The 27,504-nt window shown below is 49.6% G+C and overlaps 1 protein-coding gene and 1 pseudogene across 4 annotated transcripts in view; both read right to left on the bottom strand.

Annotated features, from left to right (window-relative positions):
• The window catches only part of LOC142046850 (class I histocompatibility antigen, F10 alpha chain-like), a 33,523-nt gene extending 10,718 nt beyond the window's left edge, over window positions 1–22,805 (bottom strand). For 2 of the 4 annotated variants that reach the window (XM_075066024.1, XM_075066022.1), the window contains exons 1-2: window positions 22,789–22,805; window positions 14,501–14,723 (exon numbers count right to left, since the gene is read on the bottom strand). In XM_075066024.1, coding sequence (XP_074922125.1) covers window positions 14,501–14,648 — 148 coding nt within the window. In that variant the 5' untranslated portion in view covers window positions 14,649–14,723; window positions 22,789–22,805. Of the gene's footprint in view, window positions 1–14,500; window positions 14,759–22,788 lie in introns of those variants that run through there. The other 2 variants (XM_075066023.1, XM_075066021.1) reach the window with 2 other exon arrangements.
• A 2,418-nt stretch (window positions 22,806–25,223) lies between these two features.
• The window catches only part of LOC116838521 (class I histocompatibility antigen, F10 alpha chain-like), a 41,421-nt pseudogene continuing 39,140 nt past the window's right edge, over window positions 25,224–27,504 (bottom strand).

Below are 27,504 nucleotides of genomic sequence, written 5' to 3'. Positions count from 1 at the left end.
GAAACTTTGAGGTGGATTGAGTGCTTTATCCATAACTCTCATAAGCAAATGGCCTCCTGACAGAGCAGGACAGAAGAGTGGGCCATGCTCTGCCTGTTGATGTAAAACATGGCTGCCACATTGTCTGTAAGAACTCACACCACCTTGCTTGTGTGGAAACACGGTTTAAGGATTTAAATATAGGCCTCTCAGTTGTAAGAAACAGAGCAACTGTCTTGCTAACTCAGCCTAATATCGCGGAACCTGTAGAAGCAGGGCTCATGTCAGAAGTGGGTGGGAAGGCAGCAGAGTAGAGTCAGCGTGACCCAGCCTTGAGATAGTGATGTTTTTAGAACAGAGGTGAGAAACTACAGGAATGGGCAGGACATAACATAAACAAACTGCAGATGTTTTTAATTCATGCATGCCATTAACATGTATAAATGCTTGTACTTTGAAGAAACTGAGGCAGAGATGCTCTCTGTCAGCTGTGTTCTTTCCTTGCAATTGCATGTCCTGAGTAAAGCTGTCTCTGATTTTGTTGCTTCCAAACTGAGAGTGGAGTTCATTTCTTCCACAATATTTGGTGCCATGTGACTTGGATGGCTGTGCCCAGCTGAGGCAGTGACCGCTACTACGGATCATCCCCCTTCACACCTCAAGCGCCAACTCAGAGGTAAGAGACCTTTTGAAATCTCTATTGGGGTGTTGAAGGAGGACTGACCGTGGGGCGCTCTGTCCCTTTGGGCTCAAGCCATGCGAACTTTTGCTTATGCAACAAGATCAGACGCAGAACAGTGTCGGGAATTGGCTGCCCCATGTAAGGTCAGTGATATATGAACGCAGGGCTGGGAAATGTGTTGTTGCCCCAGGGTATGCCAATGTGTGGCTTAGGTCAGACCTATTGAGTTGAGAGGTTGTGGTAATGCCCTCAGGTTAAAAAGAATAAAATAAAACAAAAACATAAAAAAGAGAGGAAAAAAACCCCCAAAGCACTGGGGTGTGAAGGAATAGAGGCCTTGGTGGTGGAGGGCGGTGCGCCAGTGTGAATGAGGGTCAGCGAAAGACACCCAGAGCTCTCTGCAAAGCCCAGAAGCTTGTGACCGGGTATATCTCTAATGCAAGCTCCGTGGCTGCATCTTCATGGATCGGTAAAAGATCCGACCCAAGGTGGTCTGTCTCTGCCTGGCATTGTCCGGCGAGGGGTCTGCCTGGGTCTAGGATTGTGTGACCCCATCTTCCCTCTCCCTCTCCTCTCTGAATGAATCACTGACTGATCTGATCACCTTACCGGAGGCAATCAGAGTACGCAGCTGCATCTCTCTGAGACTAGCCGATGTTCTTTGCTGAAGGGGGCGTAGGAGGGTCATGGACATCCTCGATAAATCTTTCCTGTGTGAGTGCCTGAGAAATGGTGTAGTGATTTTAGCTTTATGAGCTGCTGCACTCAGTAGACAGGATACAGACGTGTCTTAGTTTATGCGCCGCTGCAGTGGACAGGGCATCCCCACATTCCTAGAGAATGGGTGAAAGTCACTCCAAGGACTTGTAAGTACTTAGAGAATTGGAATTTTTACACGTGTGATGATCCATCTAAACAATTCCCATGAGAAAGTACCTTGGATTCAAATGGGATCATACGTGTTAGAGATGTTCTCTAAGACACAAAGTGTAGGATTTAAAAAGCATCCAGATGCCTCCCTATCCAAATAATTTTTTGTTAACCCCTTGGCTTCTTTAGTTAGGGCTGAAAGCAAGGAGGGATAGGAACGGGTTAATTTAAAAAGGCAGCTTACTCCAGAGATAAGGAGAAAGCTGCTTTGCGTTCAAGGGTAAGAACTGACAAAGACCATGCCAAGCCTAGAAAACAACAAAATTTAGAGGCTGCAGAGATGGAAAACACTGACAAAAGAGTGAAGGGAGGAGCCGAGCTTTGTGTCCTTGGGAGCTGATGTGGTTTGGGGATGCTGGAGAAGCCACAGTCAGCCAGCCTGGACTGGAATACAGAGCAAAGGGTCTCTGAAAGAGACCCCAGGGCGTAAAAGAATAGCCCTCCAAAGAGCGGAAGTTGGAGAGTTTTGCAGCTTACCTCTAGACAAGCTGTGCACAGGATGACCTCCCGCCCATCTCTCTCTTTCTCTCTGTCACTCCTAACCCTGGGCCTGGCCAGCCTGGGCAGCATGTTCGTGAGTATAAAAAGAGAAAAAAAAAAAGAAGGGGTTGCAGGTGGATCTACTCCTGGTCGTAGCAGGACTGGACAACGGAGGAGTTGAGGAAAAAGGGAAGAGATGTGTACTCGACAACTAGGAAAAATTGAGCAACTGAAAGAATAGATAAATTGAATAGTTAAAATGCCAACTGGCCACGTGCCTTGCCAGGTGGCAAACCTCACGAGGGAAGACTCGGGTAGCCTTGTGAATAAGAATGTGTAAGGGAAGAGACTAGGAAGAGTGGGGATTAGTTGAGAAGCCCACCCTCCTTGCTAAACGGGTTGTGGAACAAGCCTGTGCCCATGGAAAGGAATGATGTAGCAAGGAAAAAAGTATTGGGCCCAGACAAGCAACAGCTAGAGAGATTGGAAAACAGGTTGGAAACTTTGAGGGCATAGAGGAAGGAAAAGAGTAAGCAAGAATAAGCATGGGGATTTCAAATCCCCAGGACAATACTTGAAACGGTGATTTGAGCTGATAAAAGGTGTCGTCTGGGAGACAAGCAAGTGATTTAAGGAAAGAGAGTGAGAAGTCAATTCTGTAGTTGCTAGAGGGAATCAAGCAGTTGAACTCTGTAAAATACTAAAGAGGAAAATTCTTGGTATCTTCTGATGTTTGTAAATAAATCCAGGCAAAGAGATTATTTGAATGCAATCATTTGGCTATGAACAATTTAGTCAAATTAGCTAAAGAATGTAAATATATAGTGCTACTTAATTAAAATCCTATTAAGCTCTAAGGGGCTACAATAAGTGGTGGTCTCTTTCAGATTGCTATTGTGACAAAATTCCTCCTCTACCTTGGTGGGTCCTGCGCTTATTGGCAGATTTGCTCACCTCAGTGATCTTCTCCTCTGGTGGAACACACAGTCCAGGTCAGCTCCTCCTGTGTCTGATCAGGAGTTGGGAGGTTTGGGGGGAACCCAGGCCCGCCCTCTACTCCGGGTTCCAGACCAGGGGCCCTGTGGATCGCAGCTGTCTATAGTGCCTCCTGTAACAGCTGCATGACAGCTACAACTCCCTGGGCTACTTCCCATGGTCTCCTCCAAACACCTTCTTTATCCTCATCACAGGACCTTCCTCCTGGTGTCTGATAATGCTTGATTGTCTGATAATTTCTCAGTCCTCCAGCAGTAACACCTCTCAGTCTCAGCCTCTTGTGCCTCTTGCTCCAGCTCCTCACACACGCTTCCTCTCCTCTGGCTCCTCCCTGCCTGACTGGAGTGAGCTCCTTTTTAAACCCAGGTGCCCTGATTAGCCTGCCTTGATTGGCTGCAAGTGTTTCTAATCAGAGTAGCTATCTCCACTGCCTTCTAGAAAGATCTTAATGGCTCCAGGTGCCCTTGATAACCTGAAGCAACTGCCATTTGGTTACCATGGTCCTAGGGATTTGTTTAGCCTGGGGCTAACATACCTGTTCCTCACTACTTTACTGTAGCCATCTGGCCTTGCCCCATCACACTATGTGTTTTGAAAGCAGGAGTTAAAAGTAAAAGGAAATCAACATTCTGGTAAAAACAACTGTGTCCCTTTTAAGTAAGAGTCTTTAAGCTGTGGATAGCTTTGGATCCAGAAGCAAGCCAGAAAGCATCTGTAAATTATCTAACTGATAAGGTAGAAGCCACTGAAACCTGGGCTGCCTATGAAACAAGTACAAGAAAATATGGGTAATTCCTTTGTTTTGCCTGCAATTAACAAGAGTATTTGTAGAAAAACTAAATATTTAAGCAGCGACTGACTACCCAGAAGGGGTAGACCTCTGTCCTTTTTGTCTTTCAGAAAATCAGAGAAAACTGATGCCAGCTGAAAAGCAATCAACATACCATGCATTTACTAGCACAACAGGAATTATGTTCTGTGTTTTATGTCCTGTCTTTGTGGTGTTTGTCTTTTGGCCAGAATTGTTGTGTTTAATATTTTCATAGGACAGTCTAGTTCAAAATCAAATAGAAGGGTTAGATCAAAATATATACTAAAGTCTAATACATTTGCTTAAGAAAGAAAATGAAACTTCATTGGCCAGATCTTTTAACTGAAAAATGGTTGTTAAAATTTGCACACCAATAGTCTTTGGAAGCAAGGACAAGACAGGTTAACCTACTCCCCATATTGTACACGGGATCCTTCTGGCTACCTCAGATTTCTTGCCAGAGGGCTGGGGAGGGAGGAAAGCTATTGGACACTAGAGTGGACTCCTCAAAAGTGGGTGTGCTTGTCCTGGCTTGTTGCTCCAAAGCTCTGTAATAAAGTTATTTTACTGGAAGGGTGCATGTGGCATACATTGAATAACAAGACTTTAAAGTACTGTATAATGTCAATGTGTATGTGTTCATTGTTGGGAAAAGGTGTCTGAGTGAAGGGTGGAAGTTTCCTTTGTAGGTTAAAAGAAGCCAAGAAGGGGAGAAGGAAAAAGAACAGAATGAATTAACTGGAAAAAAAATAGCTAGCAAGCTCAGTCCAAAGATAAGATGCTGACCCCATTCAAGGACACTGCTCACAGCTAAGACTTGGCTGACAACTAAGAAAAAGAGGAGTGGTGGCTGAATGTGCCCAAGCAGCTGTAAAATCTGCAAAACACTGCCAGGGATTAATGAAATGTGTTAGGTTTCGTTTCTCACAGGTAAAAGAAGCGCTACCCAAAGACCCTAGCAGCCCTGCTACTCCTTGGAACCAGGAGATTGTATCTATGTAAAGGTCCACCAATGAAAGACTGCTTTGGCTCCATACTGGAAAGGTTTTTATTAAGTCCTGCTAACTACCAACACCGCTGTGAAGTGCCAAGGACTGACTGCCTGGACCCATGCTTCTCTCTGCAAAAAGACCCCTCCACCTTGAGATAATTCCATTCCTACTATTGATCAGCCTGTCTCTCCTTCTGGTATTTCTTTTTCTCCTTCTGAACAGCAGGAGAAAAGGACAAGGTGATGTGCTGGTAACCTCTCCCTTGTCAACTGACAGAGCTAACCTGCATTCAGTATTTGCTACAGAAACCAAAGCACTATAGGGTGATGTGCTGGTAACCTCTCCCTTGTATGATGCTGAACCACGATTGCTTCAAGATAGAAGAAAGAATACTCGCTTCATTGAAATTACAAAAGTCCAGGAATTCCTGACTACAAAAGGCATTAAGAACTGACCCCAGTGAAGAAACAAAAAATTATACACTGGCAGGAAGAAACTTGTGGGACCCATGCTTGGGAATGTGGTATTGATTGGATTTTGGGGTTTATTCTACAGGCTGCACCTTGTGTTTTTGGATAAGTACCTTCAGCACGTATTGCCCTCCCTAACTGGATTTTAAATGACAAATACCAAAGGCACCTTGTTGCCACTGCCCCCGCCATCTCCCTCATTACACTATTACCCTGGAACACATTAAAATACAGACAATGGCATATTGCTGATAAAACCCAATGGCCAAGGCCTTCACACTTTAGTAATTTATTTAAATATTGTTTGAAAAAAATATTTTTAAGGTTCAGGATATCCCATGTAAGTGAACGAGTGGAAAAAGACTGTTCAGAGGAGATAAAAGTATATGACATGGCTACAAATGAGCTTCAACTATGTGAAATTAAGATTTTATAATAGTGTTGGGGATGCACTTGGCATAACCCAGGTAATTCGGGAGAATGGAAGGCCATGAGAGCCAATGAAGTCCTCTTGTTCTGAGCCATAGTGCACCAGCTCCTCCATTTTGAGTTTTACTCCTCCGTCTTTGACCTCAGGTTGCCCTTGTTGGGAGGGGCTACTCCTACTCCCTCAGTTGCTGGGTAGATTTAGCCTTTGAGCGGGAAACTTAACTGTTACTAGGCAGACTTGGCTTTGGGTGGGGACTAGGAAAGTGACAGACCATGTTATAATATGTATCAGTTTTAATTCCAGTATAAATAGTTAGGCCAGCTGTTCGTTTGGTGCGCTTGATCTGAGTCCTGTGTGGCTCCAGGCGTCTTATTTGAGCTCAAATAAAGTTTGTTTACTTCTCCACCCTGGTGTGTTTAATTGGTTGCGAAGCACACCGGACAACGGACCCAACCGTTGCCACCCTCGGGCACTCTGTGCCGGCAACAATGAGGTTGTTATAATGGCTATTGCAGGGATATGTAGTATATCAGGGGTAAGGGGTCCTTATTGTTTGGTTACCCAATTAGGAAATAATCAGACTCATACTCAGAGAATATGTTCTACTGCTGGAAATTTTACCTGTACTAAAATGATCCCAGTAACTAATAATTTAACCTGTACAATATTACAATATACCCCTTCCTAGGCTATTAATGTTAATGCCTTTTGAAAGTACCTGAGACTATTTAAACAATAGATGTGGTATAATGCTTTCCCCAAGAAGATGTACTAGATATTGAATAACAATAATTAATGCCACATTAGGGATTATGAAATTCACCCTGCCCTATCCAGTTTTCAAATCACTTCATGTATCCAAACTGCTCCAAGGGAGCTGCTATTTAGCTAGCACAGCAAAGGGCACAGGTCTCCTCTAGGAAGAAAAGAGGCTTAGCTGGACTCTTATGGGATGGTGCAAATAATGCAGCAGCAATTTGGAATATTCTTAAGGGCCAACAACATGATGAGAAATAAGGGCAACTAGAAAAGGCCAGTGGTCTTATTACTGGAGCACAGCTGACCCCGGTGCAAGCTGCAGTTGGTGAATTATATGTTATTTCTGCCCTTAGTTCAATGACCCAGGAGCTGTTGACAGAGATGGTATTAAATATCACTGAGGCAGGAAAGGAATTGCAGTGAGACCTAGCATGTTCAGAGATTTAGTGTTTCCTGAATGACCAGCTGATGGCCATTCAGAGTGATCTCGAGCATCAGGCGTGGCCTACTGCCCTTACAGTGCTTCAAGAGTACCATCTGATTTGTGGCCATGGAGACATACTTGGAAATTTTCAGGATGGATGTGCAAGTAGTCGCAGTGCTCCTTCCAAGCATATGGGCCAGTTGGAGGGGTGGGGGCTTCCACACACCAAATCCTGCCGGGTACATAGGGAGGATGCATGTGGGACTGGATTATTCACCGTGACATCTGGGAGATTAGACCATCTGGTATGCCTAGCCGATTTGTTGTTAGTTCTCCTGGAATAACACCTGATATTTGGATTGGAATAGGGAATCAGTGGACATTTGGCCCCTGGAATGCCCGCAGCTTCAGTGTGTAAGGAAATTGAAGCAAGGGGAAATTGGCACAATATTTAACTAAGTTTGTTAGGAAAGTATGGGACAAGGAACTACCCTGACAAGATAGTTACTGTTCCAAGCTAATGATAGCTGCGTATATATTAAGGCCACCTCTTTGCTAGACTTACATTTTAATCTCATCATGGCTGCAGGAAATCACATTATTTATTAGCCAGCAGACAAAGCCCTACAATTAGATCTTAGGTATCAGACGTCTTTTAATTGGATCACTTTAATATATGACTGATTTCAGAATTTGTGCTTACTCCTACCAGAAGTTCAGAAAATTTGTGACTTACAGGGTCAAATCCATGTGCTTCAGAATATATATCAATGCTTTTCATACGGCCTATAGAGTGTCTGTTTTGTGTATTAATTATGATGTGATGTGCTATGTAACTAAACAACCCCAGCATATTATTACAACAGGGACATTACCGCTTGTATGGCTTTGTTTAGTGTAGGGTTATGTTGTTGTTGTTGTAAGGGATGTACTAACAAAAATGCCTTTCATGTTCACACTAACGATGCATTATTGTTATATCCAGCTAGTCCTGATCCTTTTGAGCTAGAAACAGAAATACAAGGCATGATGCAATTGGAGGTTTAAGAATGTTGGTTGTGCTAAATACAAGCATAAAAGGGCAGAATGTGGAAACAGGATTAAAGGATCTAAATATAGGCCTATCAGTTGTAAGAAAACAGAGAAACTGTCATGCTAACTCTTAGCCTAATATCGGGGAACCTGTAGAAGCAGGGCTCATGTCAGAAGGGGTGGGAAGGCAGCAGAGTAGAGTCAGCGTGACCCAGCCTTGATGAGAACAGAAGTGAGAAACTACAGGAATGGGCAGGACATAACAAACAAACTGCAGATGTTTTTAATTCATGCACGCCATTAACATGTATAAATGCTTGTGTGATACTGCTTGTACTTTGAAGAAACTGAGGCAGAGATGCTCTCTGTCAGCTGTGTTCCTCCTTTGCAATTGCATGTCCTGAGTAAAGCTGTCTCTGATTTTGTTGCTTCCAACACGAGAGTGGAGTTTGTTTCTTCCACAATTGCGATGTGGGATAAGAACATTTGACATGCTAGGCAGACCGCCTTGAGCTCTCCGACGTTTATTCGTCGCAACAGTTCCTGCTGGGACCACTGACCTTGTGTCCTGAGGTGCCTGAGATGGGCAGGCACTGTGAGCACTGAGTCAAAATGATGGCTGTTTGGCCAGTACACCAAGGCCAGCCAAGCCTGAAGGGGTCTGAGGTGCAACTCCACATACCGAACCATGTATATGCACACGGCCATGTGACCCAACAGCCTGAGGGGGCCTTGACCTGTGACGACAATGACTGGAAGTGGGCTTCTGGCAGGAAAGCTCTGGCCTGGGTAGAATCGAGCACCACTCTGATAAACTATCCTCTAAGACAGGAGGAGTGTTGACTTCTGGTCGTTTTATCAGCAGGCCCAGTGCTTGAAAGGTTGCTTGGACGAGGTGGATACTGGCTTTTATCTGGGACTTGGACTGGTCCTTGACCAGCCAGTCACTAAGATATGGATACACCTGCTCCCCTCACTTTCTCAGGAAGGCTGCCACTGATACTATGCATTTCATAAAGACTCATTCGGTTGCTGACAGGTTGAACCGGAGGATGGTAAACTGGTAATGAGCCTGGTTCACAACGATCCTGAGAAACTTTCTGTGGTTTTGAAAACAGAGATGTGGAAATAGGCATTTTTCAAATCGAGGGCGGCATACCAGTCCCCTGCATCCAGGGAAGGAATGATGGAGGCCAGGGAGACCATGCGGAACTACAATCTTTTGAGGTAACAGTTGAGGTGTTGCAGGTCTAGAATAGGTTGGAGATGCCCTTTGACCTATGGGATTAGGAAATAACAGGAGTGAAACCCTTTCCCTCTTAAGTTCCAAGGCACTTCCTCCACGGCTCCTACCCGGAGAAGGGCTCATACCCTCTGGGCTAAAAGTTGCCCACGAGAAGGGTCTCTGAAGATGGACGGGGATGGAGAGTAGGAAGGAGACATGGAAACAAACTGAAGTGTATAACCCTCCTCCACTAAACTCAGCACCTAATGGTCTGTGGTGATAAGGGACCTGCTGAGCTGAAGCGTGAGAGATGGTACAAAAACAATGGGGGACAGGATCCGGTATGGGAACTGGTGCAATGCCCTTGGGTGCCCCGTCAACAGTTCTGCTTGGAGCCCTAAGTATCCGTGAGGGCCAGGCAGCAAGGCTGAGGCAGATAGGGGTGGCTGTCTGCGCCTATAACTTCTGTTCTGCTTTTTGAACAGGTCCTGACAAGGCAGCAAGCCTGGGAAATGGGCAGGCTGTTGGGGTTTGAAATCTTTCCTCCAAGACACTGGGACATGTAGATTCAAGGACCTGAGGGTGGCTCTGGAGGCCTTCAGGCTGTGAATTTTGCATCTGTCTGCTCTGAGAAGAGCGAAATCCCTTCAAACAGAAGGTCTTGAAGAGACTGCTGGGCCCTTGTCTGTAGGCCAGAGGACTGAAGGCAGGAGCCCCTTTGCATGGCCATGCTGATGCTATAGCCCTGGCCACCTCATCTGCTGTGTCAAGGGTGGCTTGTGGGGAAGCCCTGGCCACCGCCTTCTCTTCCACTACAGCAACAATTTCTTGCCTGGACTCTTGGGGGAAGCGAGTCTCCACATTTCAACATGGAGTAAAAGTCATATCTGCCCAGCAGTGCCTGTTGGCTGGAGCTGTAATCCATTGGCAGAATACATTTTCCTACCAAAATGGTCTTGCTTTTTGAGTCTTTAGCCTTGGGCATTGTCCCTTAGATCCCTGGCCTTTCCCTCTCACTGGCTGCCAAGGCCACCAAGGATCCAGGAGGAGGATGAGAGTATAAGTTCTCCTAACCTTTGGTGGAGACACAGTATTTCCTATCTGCCTTCTAGGATGTGGGGCGCAGTGAGGAAGGGGTCTGCCACAGGGTTTTAACTGGAACAAAGATGGCCTCATTGAGAGGCAGAGCTACCTTCGGTGGGGCCACTGCAGCCCAGATATTGAGCAGGCTGTTGGAGGATTTTTTAACTACCTCCACTTAGAATAGAAACATAGAATATCAGGATTGGAAGGGACCTCAGGAGGTCATCTAGTCCAACCCCCTGCTCAAAGCAGGGCCAATTCCCAAACAGATTTTTGCCCCAGATCTCTAAATGGCCCCCTCAAAGATTGAACTTACAACCCTGGGTTTAGGAGGCCAATGCTCAAACCACTGAGCTGTCCCTGTCCCAAAAAAAAATAATGAAGATATCCTATCTCCTAAAACTGGAAAGGACCTTAAAAGGTCATTGAGTCAAGCCCCCTGCCTTCACTAGCAGGACTAAGAACTGATTTTGCCCCAGATCCCTAAGTGGCCCCCCTCAAGGATTGAGCTCACAATCCTGGGTTTAGCAGGCCAATGCACAAACCACTGAGCTATCCCTCTCAGCCCTAGATTTGGGGTAACCTTCTTCCAAAACCCCTGGTGAGCCTTGAAGTGGAGGCAGCCTTCATCAGCATGGGACTTTCCTCCTCTCCTTCTGCACCAACCGGATCCTGTAGCTCCAGGTTCTGAGAATCAGTAGCTGACTCGGTATCGTAGTCCGGGTCAGCTGCTGTTCAGCGTGACAGAGGAATCCTTCTCTCAGACACCACTGAGTAGGAGCGTCTAAATGAGGTGGGGGGGCAGGCAGCAGAGGAAAACCTCAGGGGTTCCAAAAACGCCATTGAATCTGCATGTGGGTACGGGACTCAACACAGCCTGTGAACAGGGCGGAGTTGATGGTATCGACTGCGGAGCAGGGAGTGGCCAGACACAGGTCGCACTCTCCTGCACTCCCCATGATTGTCCATTCTCAGAAATGAGGAACCTCTCAGACAACTGCTTCTTATGTTTCTTTCTTGGCCCCGGGCATGAGGAATGGTGCCGAGAGTCCCGTATGGACTCTCTCTGCAGCAGCTCTTCGTACTAACATTGAGGTACATGGTGCCAAGTTTGACTGACTCGGGTCTGAAGCAGGTCTGAGTGCTGCTTCCATCAGGAGGGACTTTAGCCTGGCCTCCCTTCCCTTTTTCAGATGTGCATTGAACTGCTGGCAGAGCTGACAGCGATCCACAATAGGAGTCTCACCCAAGCAGTTTAGACAGCTGGAATGAAGGTGGCTCAAAGGCATCAACTAAAGTCAAAAAATAAGAAAACAACTGCAGGGAAAAGGGATAGAGTAACAAGAGTACCACTGAGACTCTTGAGAGGTGCAGGGCGGCTGGTCACAGAACATGCAGAGATCCCAAGCCAGGCACCTGAGAGGAGTGGAGTGAGTCAGGCCTTCCCACCCATCTTCTTCTCCTCCATACTGCACTCCACAGGGATGAGCAGGGTGGGGCGTGTCATAAACAGATAGTTAAGGGTTAATGCCTCTTTTACCTGCAAAGGGTTAAGAAGCTCAGTGAACCTGGCTGACACCTGACCAGAGGACCAACAGAGGGACAAGATACTTTCAAATCTTGGTGGAGGGAAGTCTTTGTGCTTTTTGTGTTTTCGTTGTTCGCTCTTGGGACTAAGAGGGACCAGATGTACATCCAGACTCTCCAAATCTTTCTGAATAAGTCTTTCATGTGTCAAATTGTAAGTCACAGCCAGGCAAGCCGTGTTAGTCTTATGTTTGTTTTCTCAACTTGTGAATGTTTCTTTTTGCTGGACAGATTTTTACCTCTGTTTGCTGTAACCTTGAATCCAAGGCTAGAGGGGGCTCTATGAATCTGAGTACCCTGTAAAATATTTTCCATCCTGATTTTACAAAGATGATTTTTACCTTTTCTTTCTTTAATTAAAAGCTTTCTTTTTAAGAATCTGATTGATTTTCCTTGTTTTAAGATCCGAGGGGATTGGGTCTGAACTCACCAGGGATTGGTGGGGGGAAAGGAGGGGGAGAGGGTTAATTCCTCCTTGTTTTAAGATCCAAGGAGTTTAAATCTGTGTTCACCAGGGAATTAGTGAAGCCTCTCAAGGCAACCCAGAGAGGGGAAAGTCTGGGTGGTGGGGGGAACAGGGAGTGCGCCAGACACTGAATTTCTGGCTGGTGGCAGCGTTACCAGATCTAAGCTAGTAATTAAGCTTAGAAGTGTTCATGCAGGTCCCCACTTTTGTACTCTAAAGTTCAAAGTGGGGAAAGAAACCTTGAGAGGGCACCAATGGGGTCTAAGAAGGACCAGACCCCGAATTCCCCCCTGTGCATGTTGGACGCAGACACAGCTAGAGAGGGGAACACTGTTGGTGGCCAAGATGCAGGACTGAGGATGGTCTCCGGTGAGCTGGCAGCCCCAGGACTGCGAGTTGAGGGGGGAGAATGGGGAGAAGGAGGGGACAGTCAGGACGGTGGTTGGGGAGGGGGCAGTGAGGACAGAACAGCAGCTCCCCAGCGCAGGGTTAGGAGCAGGCGAGCAGAGCCCCTCTCTCAGCAGTGGGGAGGCCAGGGTCCCTGTGAGCAGGTCAGGTTGGACAGGCTCAGCAGCAGGGGACCAATGGGTGAGACTAGTCAGGAGAGGGTTAAACTAGCTACAGAGGGGGTGGGTTAGGGAGCCAGACACTTGGCATCACTCTGCCCTGTCACTTAGTCCTGGGGAAGGGCCACCAGGAATCCAGGTGTCCAGGGCAAGACAGTGCTGGGAGACAGGAGGGATGGGGGGGCGTTAAAACAAGGGGCTGGGAACACTCCTGGGTGAGGACCAATGAGACAGGCCAGTAAAACTGACATGGGGGAATCAGTGATTTTCAGTTGCCAGTCCCGTCAGGAAGGGCAGAGCAATTACATCAGAGAGACCCTCACCTGCCAGGGACAGTTCAGCAGTGCCAGGCACTGAATGCTTATGGATCATCACCGAGCTAAGTGAGACAGCAAAATCGGGGGCCTGGCCAGGTGGCTACAGCCCCATACACTGGGGATGGAGCAGGAAGAACAGCTCTGTACACATCCATCGATAGTGTGCAGGGGAACCTGGCTGACCCCGGGAGCTCCAACTGGGGGACACGTGCTGGGGTTTGTGCTGCCAGGAGTAAGGAAGCCCAGGAGTCTCTGCATGTTGCAGGGGCTGATTCTCTCACTAACTTTCCAGCCCAAGTCTATGTCAGACCCTTACTCTGTGGAGCAAAGAGGAATCGGACCTTAGGTAAGCTCACCTGGGAAATAAGACAAAGTGAACAATGAAGGAGGCTCACTGAAGCAGCTTCACCCCAGGGCTGGGGTGAATGCAGCACTGCCCGCTCTTGTGACTTTATCGTGTGTCTCAAGATGGCGGGTTTTTTTATTGAAACCCCAGTTCCTGGACTCATGGGATTAGAAGATAGTCTCGGCTCTCTTTTCTTACAGCAGTAACTTCTAGTCTTTCTGGGAGCAGGGAAAAACCCAGAAATTGTCCCCTAAAGGCTCAAACCAGAGGGCAAATAAAAATAAGCTCCAATATTATCCCCAAAATACTCATAACATTTAAGCCAAACTCAGGATTTTTGGGGCCTGACTCGTGATGTCTTACTTGGGGATGTCGATATTGGGATTTCCCATCACTTTGTGTCTGGGAATTGAGATAAGACGTCTCAGAGCTCTACTCTAGCTATAGAGTCTGATAGAATCACTGTCATAGCTGGGAGGAACAAACTCTTCCATGCAGGAAACTCCAGTTACGATTCTCTGGCCTGGGTGACCAGGAGGTCAGACTAGCCGAGTCCAGTGGGACCTTCTGGCCTTTGTGCCTCTGCTGCTCTGCCTCGGAAATGACCAAACACAAGGGGCGAGGGTTCCCCTGAACGGCAGCAGAGGCAGTGCAAGTGGGATTGGTAGCAGAAATCCGGGGTATTTGGGGAGGAAACAGCATGACAGTCCCATTTTGGAGGGTGTCAAAAATGTCTTTCGCATGGACCCTCCATCCTGCTACACCCACCCCCATGTTCTTCTGTCCCTCACGTTCACACCGACTCTTGTGAGAAAATGCCCCTGCGGGCTGCTCCGTCCCCTCCCCCGGCTCATACTGACACCACCATCCACCGCTCCATCCCTATGTCCCTGTGGCCCTAGGTCGGGCCGTGTCCCACACTCACCCTCGCTCTGGTTGTACAGCTCACCCAGGGTCTTCAGACTCGCGTTGAACCAGGCCTCCCAGCGCCATGACCAAAAGAGCCGAAGGTCCCACAACTCCGGGCCCTCATTCTGCGCCATCCACACTGTGCGGGGCTCCACCCTCTGCATCCCGCTGGTGTAGACGTAGATGACTTGATCATCCAAATAGCTGACACAGCTGTACCAGGGCAGCCCCGGGCCGGGCTCCGACACCACCGTGTGGAACGCGCGCCTAGAGTGCAGGCCTGAGGGAGGGAGATTGGAGCAGGGAGGTCAGACCTAGCTCCAACCCTGCCAGGGAGCCACTGGCAATACATGAATGGCGGCGCCGGCCCTCAGGAGTGCTTCTGTGGGAGGGAGACCTACAGAATGGCCCACAGAACGGCCTGACCGGGGAGAAAGAGAGATTGGGTAGAAGAAGATGGCCGGGGGGGCATGCAGGGAGGAGGGGACTGGAGCTTGTGAAGAGTAGGGGAGCAGATGGTGAGAGTGTATTGGGTGGTATGGGGGCAAAAGGGGAATGTGAAGAAGGAAAGGGGGCACAGGGAGAAGGGCAGGGCTGGAGCGGTGGGAAGGAGCAGAATAGGGATATTGTGGGGGAGGATGGAGCAGGAGAAGGGCTGGGGCTGTAGGAGATGCACAAGCTGAAGGGAGGGGCGCAGAGAAAATATGTCCAAGCTACAGGTGAGAGCCAGGACACCAGCTGTGCACACAATTTACTATAATTTATTGAGAACATAAGAACGGCCATACTGGGTCAGACCAAAGGTTCATCTAGCCCAGTCTCCTGTCTTCCGACAGTGGCCAATGCCAGGTGCCCCAGAGGGAAGGAACAGAACAAGTAATCATCAAATGATCATTTCCTGTTGCCCACTCCCAACTTCTGGCAAACAGAGGCTACAGACACCATCCCTGCCCATCCTAATATCCCTGCCCATCCAAAGCTAATATCCATTGATGGACCTATCCTCCATGAATTTATCTAGTTCTTTTTTGAACTCTGTTATACTCTTGGCCTTCACAACATCCTATGACAAGGAGTTCCACGGGTTGACTGTGCGTTGTGTGAAGAAATACTTCCTTTTGTTTGTTTTAAACCTGCTGCCTATTAATTTCATCTGGTGATCCCTAGTTCTTCTGCTATGTGAAGGAGGTAAATAACACCTTCTTATTCACTGTCTCCACACCAGTCATGACTTTACAGACCTGAGTCATAGCTCCCTTAGTCTTCTCTCTTCCAAGCCGAAAAGTTCCAGTCTTATTAATCGTTCCTCCTATGAAAGCTGTTCTATACACCATATTACGTTTGTCGCCTTTTTCTGATGGGGTGACCACATCTGCACACAGTATCCATGATGTGGGCATCTCATGGATTTCTACAGAGGCAATATGATATTTTCTTATCTATCCCTTTCCTAATGATTCTCAACATTCTGTTCGCTTTATTGAGTGTATGTTTTCAGAGAACTATCCACAATGACTCCAAGATCTCTTTCTTGAGTGGTAACAGCTAAGTTAGACCCCAACACATTTGATATCTATAGTTGAGATTATGCTTTCCAATGTGCAATACTTTGCATTTATTCACATTGAATTTCACCTGCCATTTTGTTGCTCAGTCACCCAGTTTTGTGAGATCCCTTTGTAACTCTTCGCAGTCTGCTTTGGACTTAACTTATTCACGCTGTGGCTGCACCTAGGTCTCCTGTAGGGACCAGGCCACTTCTTGTGCCAGCCACTGCACGGGTCCTGCCCCACGGAGCTCACAGGCTAATCACCCATCCCTACAGTCGGGTTCACCCCACAGATCCACATGCAGGATCTGTCGGGTTCACCCCACAGATCCACATGCAGGATCAGGGCCAAAGCAGGGAGTAGGGAAGGGCGACAGCTCCCAGACAAAGGGCCTGGTGCTGCAGAGACTGAACCCCAATCCCTTCTCTCTGATGAGTATCCCACTGACATCAGACACTGCTCAGGGGAGTTACACACACCCTCTCTGATCCCCACCATGGTTCTCCCTTCCACCCTCCCACACTCGTCCTCGGTAACTTCAGCTTCCAAGTCGATGGCCTATCCGATCCTCTGCTTCCTATCTCCTCACCCTCCCCTCTGCATTCACCAAGCAGCCCTGGGTCAGGTTCACCACTCTCCAAAAGGGCCATGCACTGGACTTGTGTTCACCAAGTCCTGTTCTCTGACCTTTCCGGTGCTGATTCCCCTTTTCCGACCATCACTAGGTCTCTCTCAGCATCACTCATCAGCCACCTCTTCCCATGTTTTATAATGAATATTGTGTGTGCCTCAGTTTCCCCTATGAGCTGCACGGTTAAAAAGGTGGGAGAAAAGATTAAATTGCACTGCAGAGATCCAGGTGTGACTGATGCCTCACTATTTGGGGCCTGGGCCCATGCCCATGGGGCGTCCCAGAAGACAACTGCCTGGACATTTGGCACCTTGCAACTAATGACCATGGATGACCCACCCTCTGCAAAAAGCCAGCAAGCTGTGACCAGCTGGAAAACAAAGAGCTGAGGTGACCCAGCCCAGGTGACAATGTTTGGCAGGAGTAAGAACAAGCATTTAAGGAGGGCCCCATGGGACTAAATGTGGGCTGTTGGAAGGAGGAGAAACTTCTGAGCTGGGACAAAAGAGAAAGTTCTGGGTTCTGGGCAGACCCAGATGGACTTTGCTGTAACTTTCCATTCTCTAATGGAAAGCCTGTTGAGAGTCTTTAGATTAAGTTTAGAGGAGAGAGCAACAAGGGTGATGTCGTGGTGGGCAGCTGCTATAGACCATCAGACCAGGAGGATAACGTAGATGAGGCTTTCTTCAGAAAACTAACAAGTTCCCAGATCACAGGCCCTGGTTCTTATGGAGGACTTCAATCACCCTGACATGTGCTGGGAGAGCAATACAGCAGGGCACAGACAATCCAGGAAGTTTTTGGAGAGTACCGAGGACAACTTCCTGGTACAAGAGCTGGAGGAACCAACTGGGGCTGTGCTCCTCTTGACTTGCTCACCAACAAGGAAGAATTGGTAGGTGAAGTAGAAGTGGGTGGCAACCTGAGCAGCAGTGACCATGAGATGGTCAAGTTCAGGATCCTGACACAAGGAAGAAAAGAGGGCAGCAGAATAAGGACCCTGGACTTCAGAAAAGCAGACTTTGACTCCCTTATGGAACTGATGGGCAGGATCCCCTGGGAGAATAACATGAAGGGGAGAGGAGTCCAGCAGAGCTGGATATATTTTGAAGAAGACTTATTGAGAGCGCAGGAACAAACCATCCCAATGTGCAGAAAGTATAGCAAATATGGCAGGCGACCAGCTTGGCTTAACAGTGACATCTTCGGTGAGCTTAAATACAAAAAGGAAGCTTACAAGAAGTGGAAGCTTGGACAGATGACTAGGGAAGAGTATAACAATACTGCTCAAGCATTTAGGAGTGTAATCACGATGGCCAAGGCACGGTGGTCAGGGAAAGTGTGGGCCCCTTACTGAATGAGGGAGGCAACCTAGTGACAGAGGATGTGGAAAAAGCTAACGTACTCAATGCTTTTTCTGCCTCAGTCTTCACAGACAAGGTCAGCTCCCAGACTGCTGTCCTGGGCAACACAGTATGGGGAGGAAGTGAGCAGCCCTCAGTGGTGAAAGAACAGGTTAAGGATTATTTAGAAAAGCTGGACATGCAGAAGTCCATGGAGCCTGATTTAATGCATGCAAGGGTGCTGAGAGAGTTGGCTGACGTGACTGCAGTGTCATTCGCCATTATCTTTGAAAACTCATGGTCATTGAGGGAGGTGCTGGATGATTGAAAAGGGTAAATATAGTGTCCATCTTTTAAAAAGGGAAGAAGGAGAATACAGGGAACTACAGCCTCACCTTAGTCCCTGGAAAAATCATGGAGCAGATCCCCAAGAAATCCATTTTGAAGCACTTGGAGGAGAGGAAGGTGATCAGGAACAGTCAACATGGATTCACCAAGGGCAAGTCATGCCTGACCAACCTGATTGCCTTCTATGATGAGACAACTGGCTCTGTGGATGAGGGGAAAGTGGTGCACGTGATTTATCTTGACTTTACCAAAGCTTTTGATATGGTCTTCCACAGTATTCCTGCCAGCAAGTTAAAGATATATGGATTGGATGCACGGACTATAAAGTGGATAGAAAGCTGGCTGTATTGTCGAGCTCAACAGGTAGTGATCAATGGCTCGCTGTCAAGCTGGCAACTGGTATCATGCGGAGTGCCCCATGGATCAGTCCCAGGGCCGGTTTTGTTCAACATCTTTATTAATGATCTGGATGATCATGGATGACACTAAGCTGGAGGGAGAGCTAGATATGATGGCAGGAAGGGATAGGGTCCAGAGTGACCTAGACAAATTGGAGGACTGTGCCAAAAGAAATCTGATGAGGTTCAACACGGATAAGTGCAGAATCCTGCACTTAGGATGAAAGAATCCCATGCACTGCTACAGGATGGGGACCGAATGGCTAGGCAGCAGTTCTGCAGAAAAGGACCTGGGTTTATAGTGGACGAGAAGCTGGATATGAGTCAGCAGTGTGTCTTTGTTGCCAAGAAGGCTAACCACACACTGGGCTGCATTAGCAGGGGCATTGCCAGCAGACTGAGGGAAGTGATTATTCCCCTCTATTCAGCACTGGTGAGGCCACATCTGGTGTACTGCAGACAGTTTTGGTCCTCCCACTACAGAAAGGATGTGGACAAATTGGAAAGAGTTCAGCAGAGGGCAACAAAAATGACTAGGGGGCTGGGGCACATGACTTACGAGGAGAGGCTGAGGGAACTGGGCTTATTTAGTCTGCAGAAAAGAAGTGTGAGGGCTGATCGCAGCCTTCAACTACCTGAAGGGGGTTCTAAAGAGGGATGATCGTTGTTCTCCTAGTGGTGGCAGATGACAGAACAAAGAGCAGTGGTTTTAAATTGCAGTGGGAGTCTAGGTTGCTGATATTAGTGAAACAATCTATTCACTAGTGAGGGTGTTGAAGCACTTGGAATGGTACCTAGGAGGTGTGGAGTCTTCCAGCCTTCAGGTTTTTTAAAGGCCCAGCTTGACAATTATTGCTCTTCTGCTGGATGAATTAGTTGGGGATTGGTCCTGCTTTGAGCAGGGGTTGACCTAGATAACCGCCTGAGTTTCTTGCAACCCTAATCTTGCTATGCGTAGGGCCAGGCGCACCAGGGCCTAACGTCTATTTAAGATCAACACCAAGTCTGTTTACTGAGGTGACACAAGGCACTCATGCACCTTAAATCATTTTATAACCAAACCCAAATTCCTCACACCCGTCAGTCTCTGACTCTTATTTGTCTTCATTTTACTTAGCTGCTTTTTATGGCTTCTCCCAGTGTCTACTGCTGCTTTATCGTATGGTGGATTTCTAAAAAGATTCAAGTTCCATGCTTTGAAAAGCAGGATGTGTCTCCCCTCCCTCTCCTCACTCACCCTCTTGGATCGGGAAGCTCTTTATCCCGCATGTTACAGGAGATCCCAACACACAAACGCAGCAGCTGTTCTGTAGCTCATCTCAAAGGAGCTCACGGCACAAACTAAGACCTGGATCTTAACGCACAAATCCACGGGCTCCAAACTCTCCCCACCCCTGAAGCAGAGCCGGTCTCTAGGTTTTTTGCTGGCCCCAAGCAAAAAAAAAATTTTTTTTTTTTTTTTTTTGACTGCCCCCTGTCCCAGTCCCCTGGGCTCTTTCGCAGCAACCCCTGCTGCTTGCCAGAGGCCTGGGCTCTCCCCTCACATTCACACTCCCTGCCAGACCCAGGCTCTTTGGTCTCCCCTTTCCTCCCCCACCATTGCCCCCGCCACACACCTCCTGCTGCCCAGCGCCTGGCCCTCTCCCCCTGCACTTCGGATTTATTGTGGTGGTTTTGGATTCCCCTGCCGCCCCAGCTCTGGGCTCCCCCTTCCTTCCCTTCTCCCTCCCACCATTGCCCCCCACCACACAACCCCTTGCCACTCCAGCTCTGGGCTCCCTCCTTCCCCCCTCACCATTACCCCCCACCACACACACTACTCTGCCGCCCCAGCCCTGGGCTCTCCCCCACCACACAACACCTGCACCCTCCTTCCGCCGCTGCCGTGGTAACTAGTCAACTTGTTCCCAGGGCAGGACATACAGCAGGAATTTTTGAATGTGCACAGAACACAGACAGGACGCTTTCGTGGGTGAATACCCACTTCGTCAGACGCAGAATTCTCAGCTTGTGTGATTGGAGGATCTCTGGATGCAGATTATAAGACTGTCCTCCATAAATGAGGAAAAGTTGAGATGCCTTTATTAGTCTTTTGTTCCACTCTTTTTTTCTATGGGGAATTTGCCAATGCAATATCACTGCCTTCCTTTTAAACAAACAAACAAAAAAAGGCAATGGCTGTTGAAAATAGCAATTCCAGTCCTAATAACCACTGGGAAGCATTTCTTGCTCAATTTTATCCAATTTTCTACAGCAAGTTACAGTGGATCAGTGTATTTGTTTTGGGAAAATTGAAGTACCAGCTGCCCAAACTGAGCTTGAGCACTCCTGAATTTTGAGGTGTTCAAATCTGAAAGGCAGGTGCTGGGTGTGTGTGTGGGGTGGGCTGTGGGCTCCGCGGGGGAGCACAGCAGCATGTATGCAGCAGTGTGTCTGGCGCTGCGTGGAGCCAGACACACTGGTCTGAGTGGCACGGTAAGGGGGCTGAAGGTTTGGAGAAGGGGTAGGAGGTTCTAGGGGGCAGTCAAGGGACAGGGAGAAGGGGGGTTGGATGGGGCAGAGGTTCGGGGGGGCAGTCAGGTGCAGGGAGAAGGGGGGTTAGATGGGTCAGAAGTTCGAGGGGGCAGTCAGGGGACAGGCTGCAGTTGGACAGGCATGGGAGTCCCAGGGGTTTGTCAGGGGACAGGCGGGGGGGGTGCGGTCCTAGGGAGGAAATTAGTGGGGGATCTCAGGAGGGGGCAGCTGGGGACAAGGAGAAGGGAGGTTCAGATAGGGGCAGGGGTCCCGGGATGGGGCAATCAGGGGACAGGGAGCAGAGGGGGGTTGGATGGGTTGGGGTTTCTGTGGGGGGCAGGTGGAGGGAGTGGATGGTGGCAGGGTGGGGCTACCCTCCCCCTGGAGTGTCCTGTTTTTTGAATGTTAAAATATGGTAACTCTACTCTTCACAGTGCAGCTCTCCATTCACAACAGGCTGCAGCATGAGGTTCCCCACCCTTTCTTTCCAGTTGATAGTGGCCAAGGGAATGCTGGGAAATGTAGTTCTTTCCGTGCTCCAGGGCTGGCTCTATAGGCAGGGAGCTAACCAGAGAACTACAGCTCCCAGAGCCCCCTGTTGGTTCTCAGCTCCCAGGCTGGATCCCTGCCGCCCCTGCAAATGGGCTGCCCCAAGCAGGTGCTGGCTTGGCTGGTGCCTAGAGCCGCCCCTGACCCTGGGGCACCAACACACCGCCAGAGACATGGGGGGGTTAACATCTCCCCCCTAGGCTGACACCTCTAACGACCTGCTTCCACTACAGACAGTCCCATCACTGACCCTGGGGTCGCTGGACTGGTGCTGGCAGAGCCCAGCTGTATGGAGCCAAGGACAAACCACTGGGGTGAAACCAGCGTGAAGAACCGTCTGGAGCCATTAAAGGTCAGAGATCCAAGGACCCTTTTCCCTCCATTTAACCCTGGTCTATCTGGGGGGTGATTTACTCCCTCCCACTAGCCCTCAGCCTGAGCTCTGCAAACAGGAATCCCGTCTGAAAGCCCTGCCCTGCCCTGACACGCTGGGAACCGGGGATTTCCCCACAGGGCTGCGAGGGGCTTGTCAGCGCGGGCAGCACCCACAGGTGCTGGTCCTGACGGTGCCGCACCCCCGGCTGGGAGCTGTTGGCGTTAGATGAAGGGGTCACAGTTCGGGTCAGCGGCTCTCAGCCCCTCCCCCCACTACACACCCTTCCCAGCACGCCCTGGCAGCACCCTGTCACCCAATCCCCCCGGCAGCGTGCCCCACACCCAGCTCCCCTCTCCCCGACCCCCGGCGGAGATCTTTTGGCGTTAGATGAAGGGGTCCAGTTCGGTCAGCGCTCTCAGCCCCCCCACTACACACACTGTCCCCCCCTCCTCCGCACCCCCCGGGTCTCACCCGATACTCACGGCAGTGGCCCCCCGCAGGGCTACACGCCCAGCAGCACGCAGCAGGCGCAGCGCCAGCCCATCGCCGCCCGCAGCGCGGCAGGACTCGGCCATGGACCCGGTCCGGCCGGAACTTCGCTGCGCGCTGCCAGCGCCCGAGCCGCATGGACGCGGACCTCTGCGCTGCAGGGGGTGGGCTGGACGGTAACAATCCCGCAATTATGCACGCAACAGACGCCCTCCGTCACCGGTCGCCGGGCAGAACCCGGCCAGGAAGGACGGCGAAGGGGAAGCGAAGCGGCTGGCTGGGAGGGACGCTGGCGCGCGGAGAACTTGCCCCCGGGGCTGTAACGCCCAGAGCAGCTGTTGAGGCCCAGCCCGGTGCTGCTCCGCGCGTGGCTGGGCCTGGCTGCAGGTGTCTCTGTGACGGGTGCTGAGGCAGCTCTAATTCTCCAGTATGGATCCCGTGGAGCCAGCTCTGGCTATTGCACAGCAAAGCTCACAACAGTTATCCTTCCCCTCAGAGCTCCAGCTCCTGGAGTCATGGGATCATGGGAGAATTTCAACTTGGTGGGGAAAAAGAAAACAGGTACATTTCTAGCCCTCAGCTGAGGGAAAAGGTTCCCCCTTTACAGCAACAACAACCGGCAGGTTGGCAACTGACACTTGTTCCATATTTAAGAGTCATCTGGTTCCTGACAGGCCAGGCCTGTATTCCCATGAGCCCCCGCGGCCCTGTCTATTCACGTCCTTCCTTACATCAAGGTATCCGTGCACCATGGACAGTGCTCAGCTGTTCCTGCTTGTGTGTGAAAAACACTCAACCCAGCAACTGCCACCCACTGGCCGCCTGCCCCAGGCACCGGCAGCTCCAGCCACCACTGACAGGCTGCAGCCTGGGAGTGCCTGAGCCCAGCCAACCAGAGATCTGAGCAGTGCCTGTAATGGGGCATCTCCGAGGGAGGGGAGCGCTGGGACTTTGTCTCAAACCCGGAGCTTCACAGGGCTCCCAGGCGCCTCTTAAATCTCCACAGAGCTGCTCACTGCCCATGGCATTGTTATTTGTATGACAATAGCACCTGGAGCCCCTGAGTGGGGACCTGTTGTGCCGGACGCTGCACAGACCCTGCCCGAGATCAAGCTCCCGTTGTGCCAGCTGCAGCACAGCCTCCCTTTGAGATCAGGGCCCCATGAGCTGTGTGCTGTATGCACATAGGGACACTTTCTTCCCCAGCGAGTTTACATTCTAAATAGCCGGGGGAAGGATTCTTATCCCCATTGTACAAATGGGAAAACTGAGGCACAAAGTGGCTCAGTGACTTGTCTAAAGTTGCACACAGAGTCGGAGACAGAGCCAGGAACTGAACCAAGGTGTCCTGAGCTCCAGACCAGTAGCTTAATCACAGACCATCCTGTTACTGCCCCTGTGTTACATTTCCAGACACATGGCAGCCCTGTCAGCCCTGAGGGGGCTGTGGAGAGGGAGAGGCATTATTAAGGGGAAGCAATATACAAGGATTTGGGGAGACCTATGATTGAAAGGGCGTCTTGCAGGGCTGGGCTGAGGGGAGCCCGGAGTCTGAGCCCAGACATCAGTTCCCGTCTGGCTGAGTCTAGCGATCCAAGGGGGAGTGTTCCTGCTTAGCACTGACATGCTACTGGGGCAGCCCCCCCTCTCTGCATGTTGTCCCACCCTGGGGCAGGCCCTGTCGGTGAGGGCTACCAGGGGCAGCCAGGCCAATGGCTCTCTAACCCCATAGGCCTGAGTTCTGCCTGCCAGGCACCTTGTACTGCCAGTGGTACCTCTGCAGACCAGGCATCGACACCCCCTAGTCAGCACCACCCTGGTGCCAGCATTTCCCCACCATTCTAAAGACCTCCAAGCTTGCACTCACACCAACATCCACCGGTAGGAACCACACCCAGCCATGTTCACGAATGGTCTGGCCAGCCAATCATGAACCCACAATAGACAGGCTACAGCCAAAATACACCCAAGCTCCTCAGGCTAGGATCCTGGAGCTGTACCATCCAGCCCCGGGCAAAACCTGACCAGTATGAATTTATTAACCAGTTCACCACTTCTACAAAAGAAAGTGGACATGCACCAATTCTTGCTCCTGGGCTGAGAGTTTTCTCTTTGCAGTTCAAACAACACACAGTGTTTTAGGTAAAATATAGAACAGATTTATTAACTACAGAAAGATAGATTTTAAGTGATTATAAGAGATCGCAAACAGACCAAAGTACATGACCTAGCAAATAAAGAAAATTACAAGCTAAATTTTATACAATAGACAGGATTTGTATCAAGCAGTGTCTTACTCAGTACACGCAGGTTAGCTTTTGCATACAGAGGCAGGCTTCCTGCTTTCCTGCCTCAGACCAGGAACTCCCCCCCAGCTCAGTCTTTTTCCTCCAGTTCTTCTAGGTGTGGCATTGTGGGGAAAGTGAGATCAGTTATGTGTGTTCCTTTCCCCTTTTATATCTTCTTCCAACTTGCTGGAAAGCTCTCGTCCGGTATCCTGGGTCTTCCTTTCTGGGATCCCCTCACTTGTGGCACAGACTCCCAACAGGCTCTGTTACGCTGCAGAAATTACACAGGCAATGTCTATTAAGAACTGCCATGTTTTGCAATGCTTAGGTGGCTATGCTGTGGGACGGTCACCCTCTAGCTGCTGCAGTGTTCAGTGGACAAAATTCCTAACCCTGCTGACAAAGCTTTTAGCTCCAGTGTCAGAGATCCTGTGTTCCTGAAGATGAGGTGCTGGGCTCTATCCCTGCTGCTTCCTCCCTTCAGTTTCACTGGAGACTGTTCTCTGAAGCAGTTGGATTTATCATTACAAATCTCAGCCAATGCTGTAACAGCAGCCACAGTGAAATCCCTCTCACTAATCGTTCACACCTAAATTCATCTCAGAGAAAACAAGGGGGATTTGGCTGCAAACCTGTTCCTGCACCCCCAGTGTGAATAAAAGGGAAATAAGAGATCCAGAACTTCTCTGTTCTGCTCTTTGGAGCTGGTTTGCTAGAGGGGATGGGCCAGGGAGACTCAGGGTGAAATGACTTGGACTAGCTGTCTCTCTCCAGAAGCCTCAGTGAGAGCAGTGAACCCCTAGGCTAGAGCCCCCCTCACTTACCCTTAGCAGCCACATTAGAGCCACTAGATCCTTGGTCATTTACTGAGCAGAGGAGGAGGAGGAGGAGAAGAGAGAGTATATTAGCATCTCTCACAAGGCAGGTTTCAGCGTAGTTGTTAGATACGGGGACTCTTATCCAAAGAGAACAGTCATCACCTGACTCTTCCCTAGCAGTGAGGTGGTTGGTGCACAGATCACTCTACAGTGCAGCTGCCTTGGATTTCCATTATTCACATGCAAAAAACTTTACCATTGTAGGGGGGCAGCACTGCTTTGTGCTCTTCATGCCTCTTTAGAACAGGAGCACTGAATACTCAACATTCAAAGGCTAGCAAACTAGGATGGCTAGCTGGGTTAAGGATACATAAGAATGGCCATACTGGGTCAGATCAAAGGACCATTTAGCCCAGAATCCAGTCTTCTCACAGTGATCAGGGCCAGGTGTCTCGGAGGAAATGAACAGTGCCTGAGTGCTGGCTGGTGAGTCTTGCCCACATGCTCAGGGTTTAGCTGATCGCCATATTTGGGGCTGGGAAGGAATTTTCCTCCAGGGCAGAGGCCCTGGAGGTTTTTCACCTTCCTCTGCAGCATGGGGCATGGGTCACTTGCTGGTGGATTCTCTGCAGCTTGAGGTCTTCAAATCACAATTTGAAGACTTCAATAACTCGCACATAGATTAGGGGTTTGTTACAGAAGTGGATGGGTAGGGTTCTGTGGCCTGCTCTGTGCAGGAGGTCAGACTAGATGATCATATTGGTCCCTTCTGACCTATGAGACTATGAGTATAAGTGATCCATCCTATCACTCATTCCCAGTTTCTGGCAATCAGAGGCTAGGGACACCATCTCTGCCTATCCTGGCTAATAGCCATTGATGGACCTATCCTCCATGAATTTATCTAGTTTTTTAACCCTGTTATAGTCTTGGCCTTCACAACATCCTCTGGCAAGGAGTTCCACTGATACCCCTGCCAAACAACCTTAACTCAGCCCCCTTCGGTCTGTGCCCAGAGAGATCCTTGAAGCACACCAGACTTCACACTCACCCCATGTTCTCTCTAAGCTGCATGCTCGCGTGGCCACTCAGGAGTGAATCAAATGCCGTGCACGTAATTAGCAGAGTCGCGCACGGTGGCATGTGTTCAGGTGCCCCTCTCCCCGCTGCTCTGCAGCCACATTGCTTCTGCCCTTTGCTTGGGAGCCCCTGGCCAGCTGCTCCTGGGACCCTCCTCCTGGCTGAGCAGAATGGGGAGGAGGGGAGTGGTGCTGATGTCAGGGTTTTCCCCTCCTCCCACCCATGTACCCCATCATCGCAGTGTAGCGGATGGGTGGGGGGGAACAGGGCTCAGGAGCTGGAGAGCTCAGCTTGCTGAGACCTTAGCCTTCTGGTGTGAGTGCCTTAAAGAGACAGTGTACGGCCTCTCATAGACTTCCCCAGCAGCCAGCACCATGCACCCTGTCTGTCTCTCTCTCACATACACACACTTCCTCTGTCACACTGTCATAGTATAATTCCTCAGTTTGAACGTTAGAGTTCAAATATGAGGTACTAGCATAAATTCCTCTTAGCTTATTTACCAGCTTAGATCTGATAGCGCTGCCACCAGCCAAAAATTCCAGCGTTTGGTTCACTCTGGTCTCCCCAAAACCTTCCCTGGGGGACCCCAAGACTCAGATGCCCTGAGTCTCACCACAAAGGGAAATAACCCCC

The sequence above is a fragment of the Chelonoidis abingdonii genome, chromosome 5, assembly GCF_003597395.2.
Source record: "Chelonoidis abingdonii isolate Lonesome George chromosome 5, CheloAbing_2.0, whole genome shotgun sequence".
Taxonomy (NCBI): domain Eukaryota; kingdom Metazoa; phylum Chordata; order Testudines; family Testudinidae; genus Chelonoidis; species Chelonoidis abingdonii.
The sequence above is the reverse complement of the archived record's forward strand: the minus strand, read 5'-3'. Positions and strand labels throughout refer to the sequence as shown.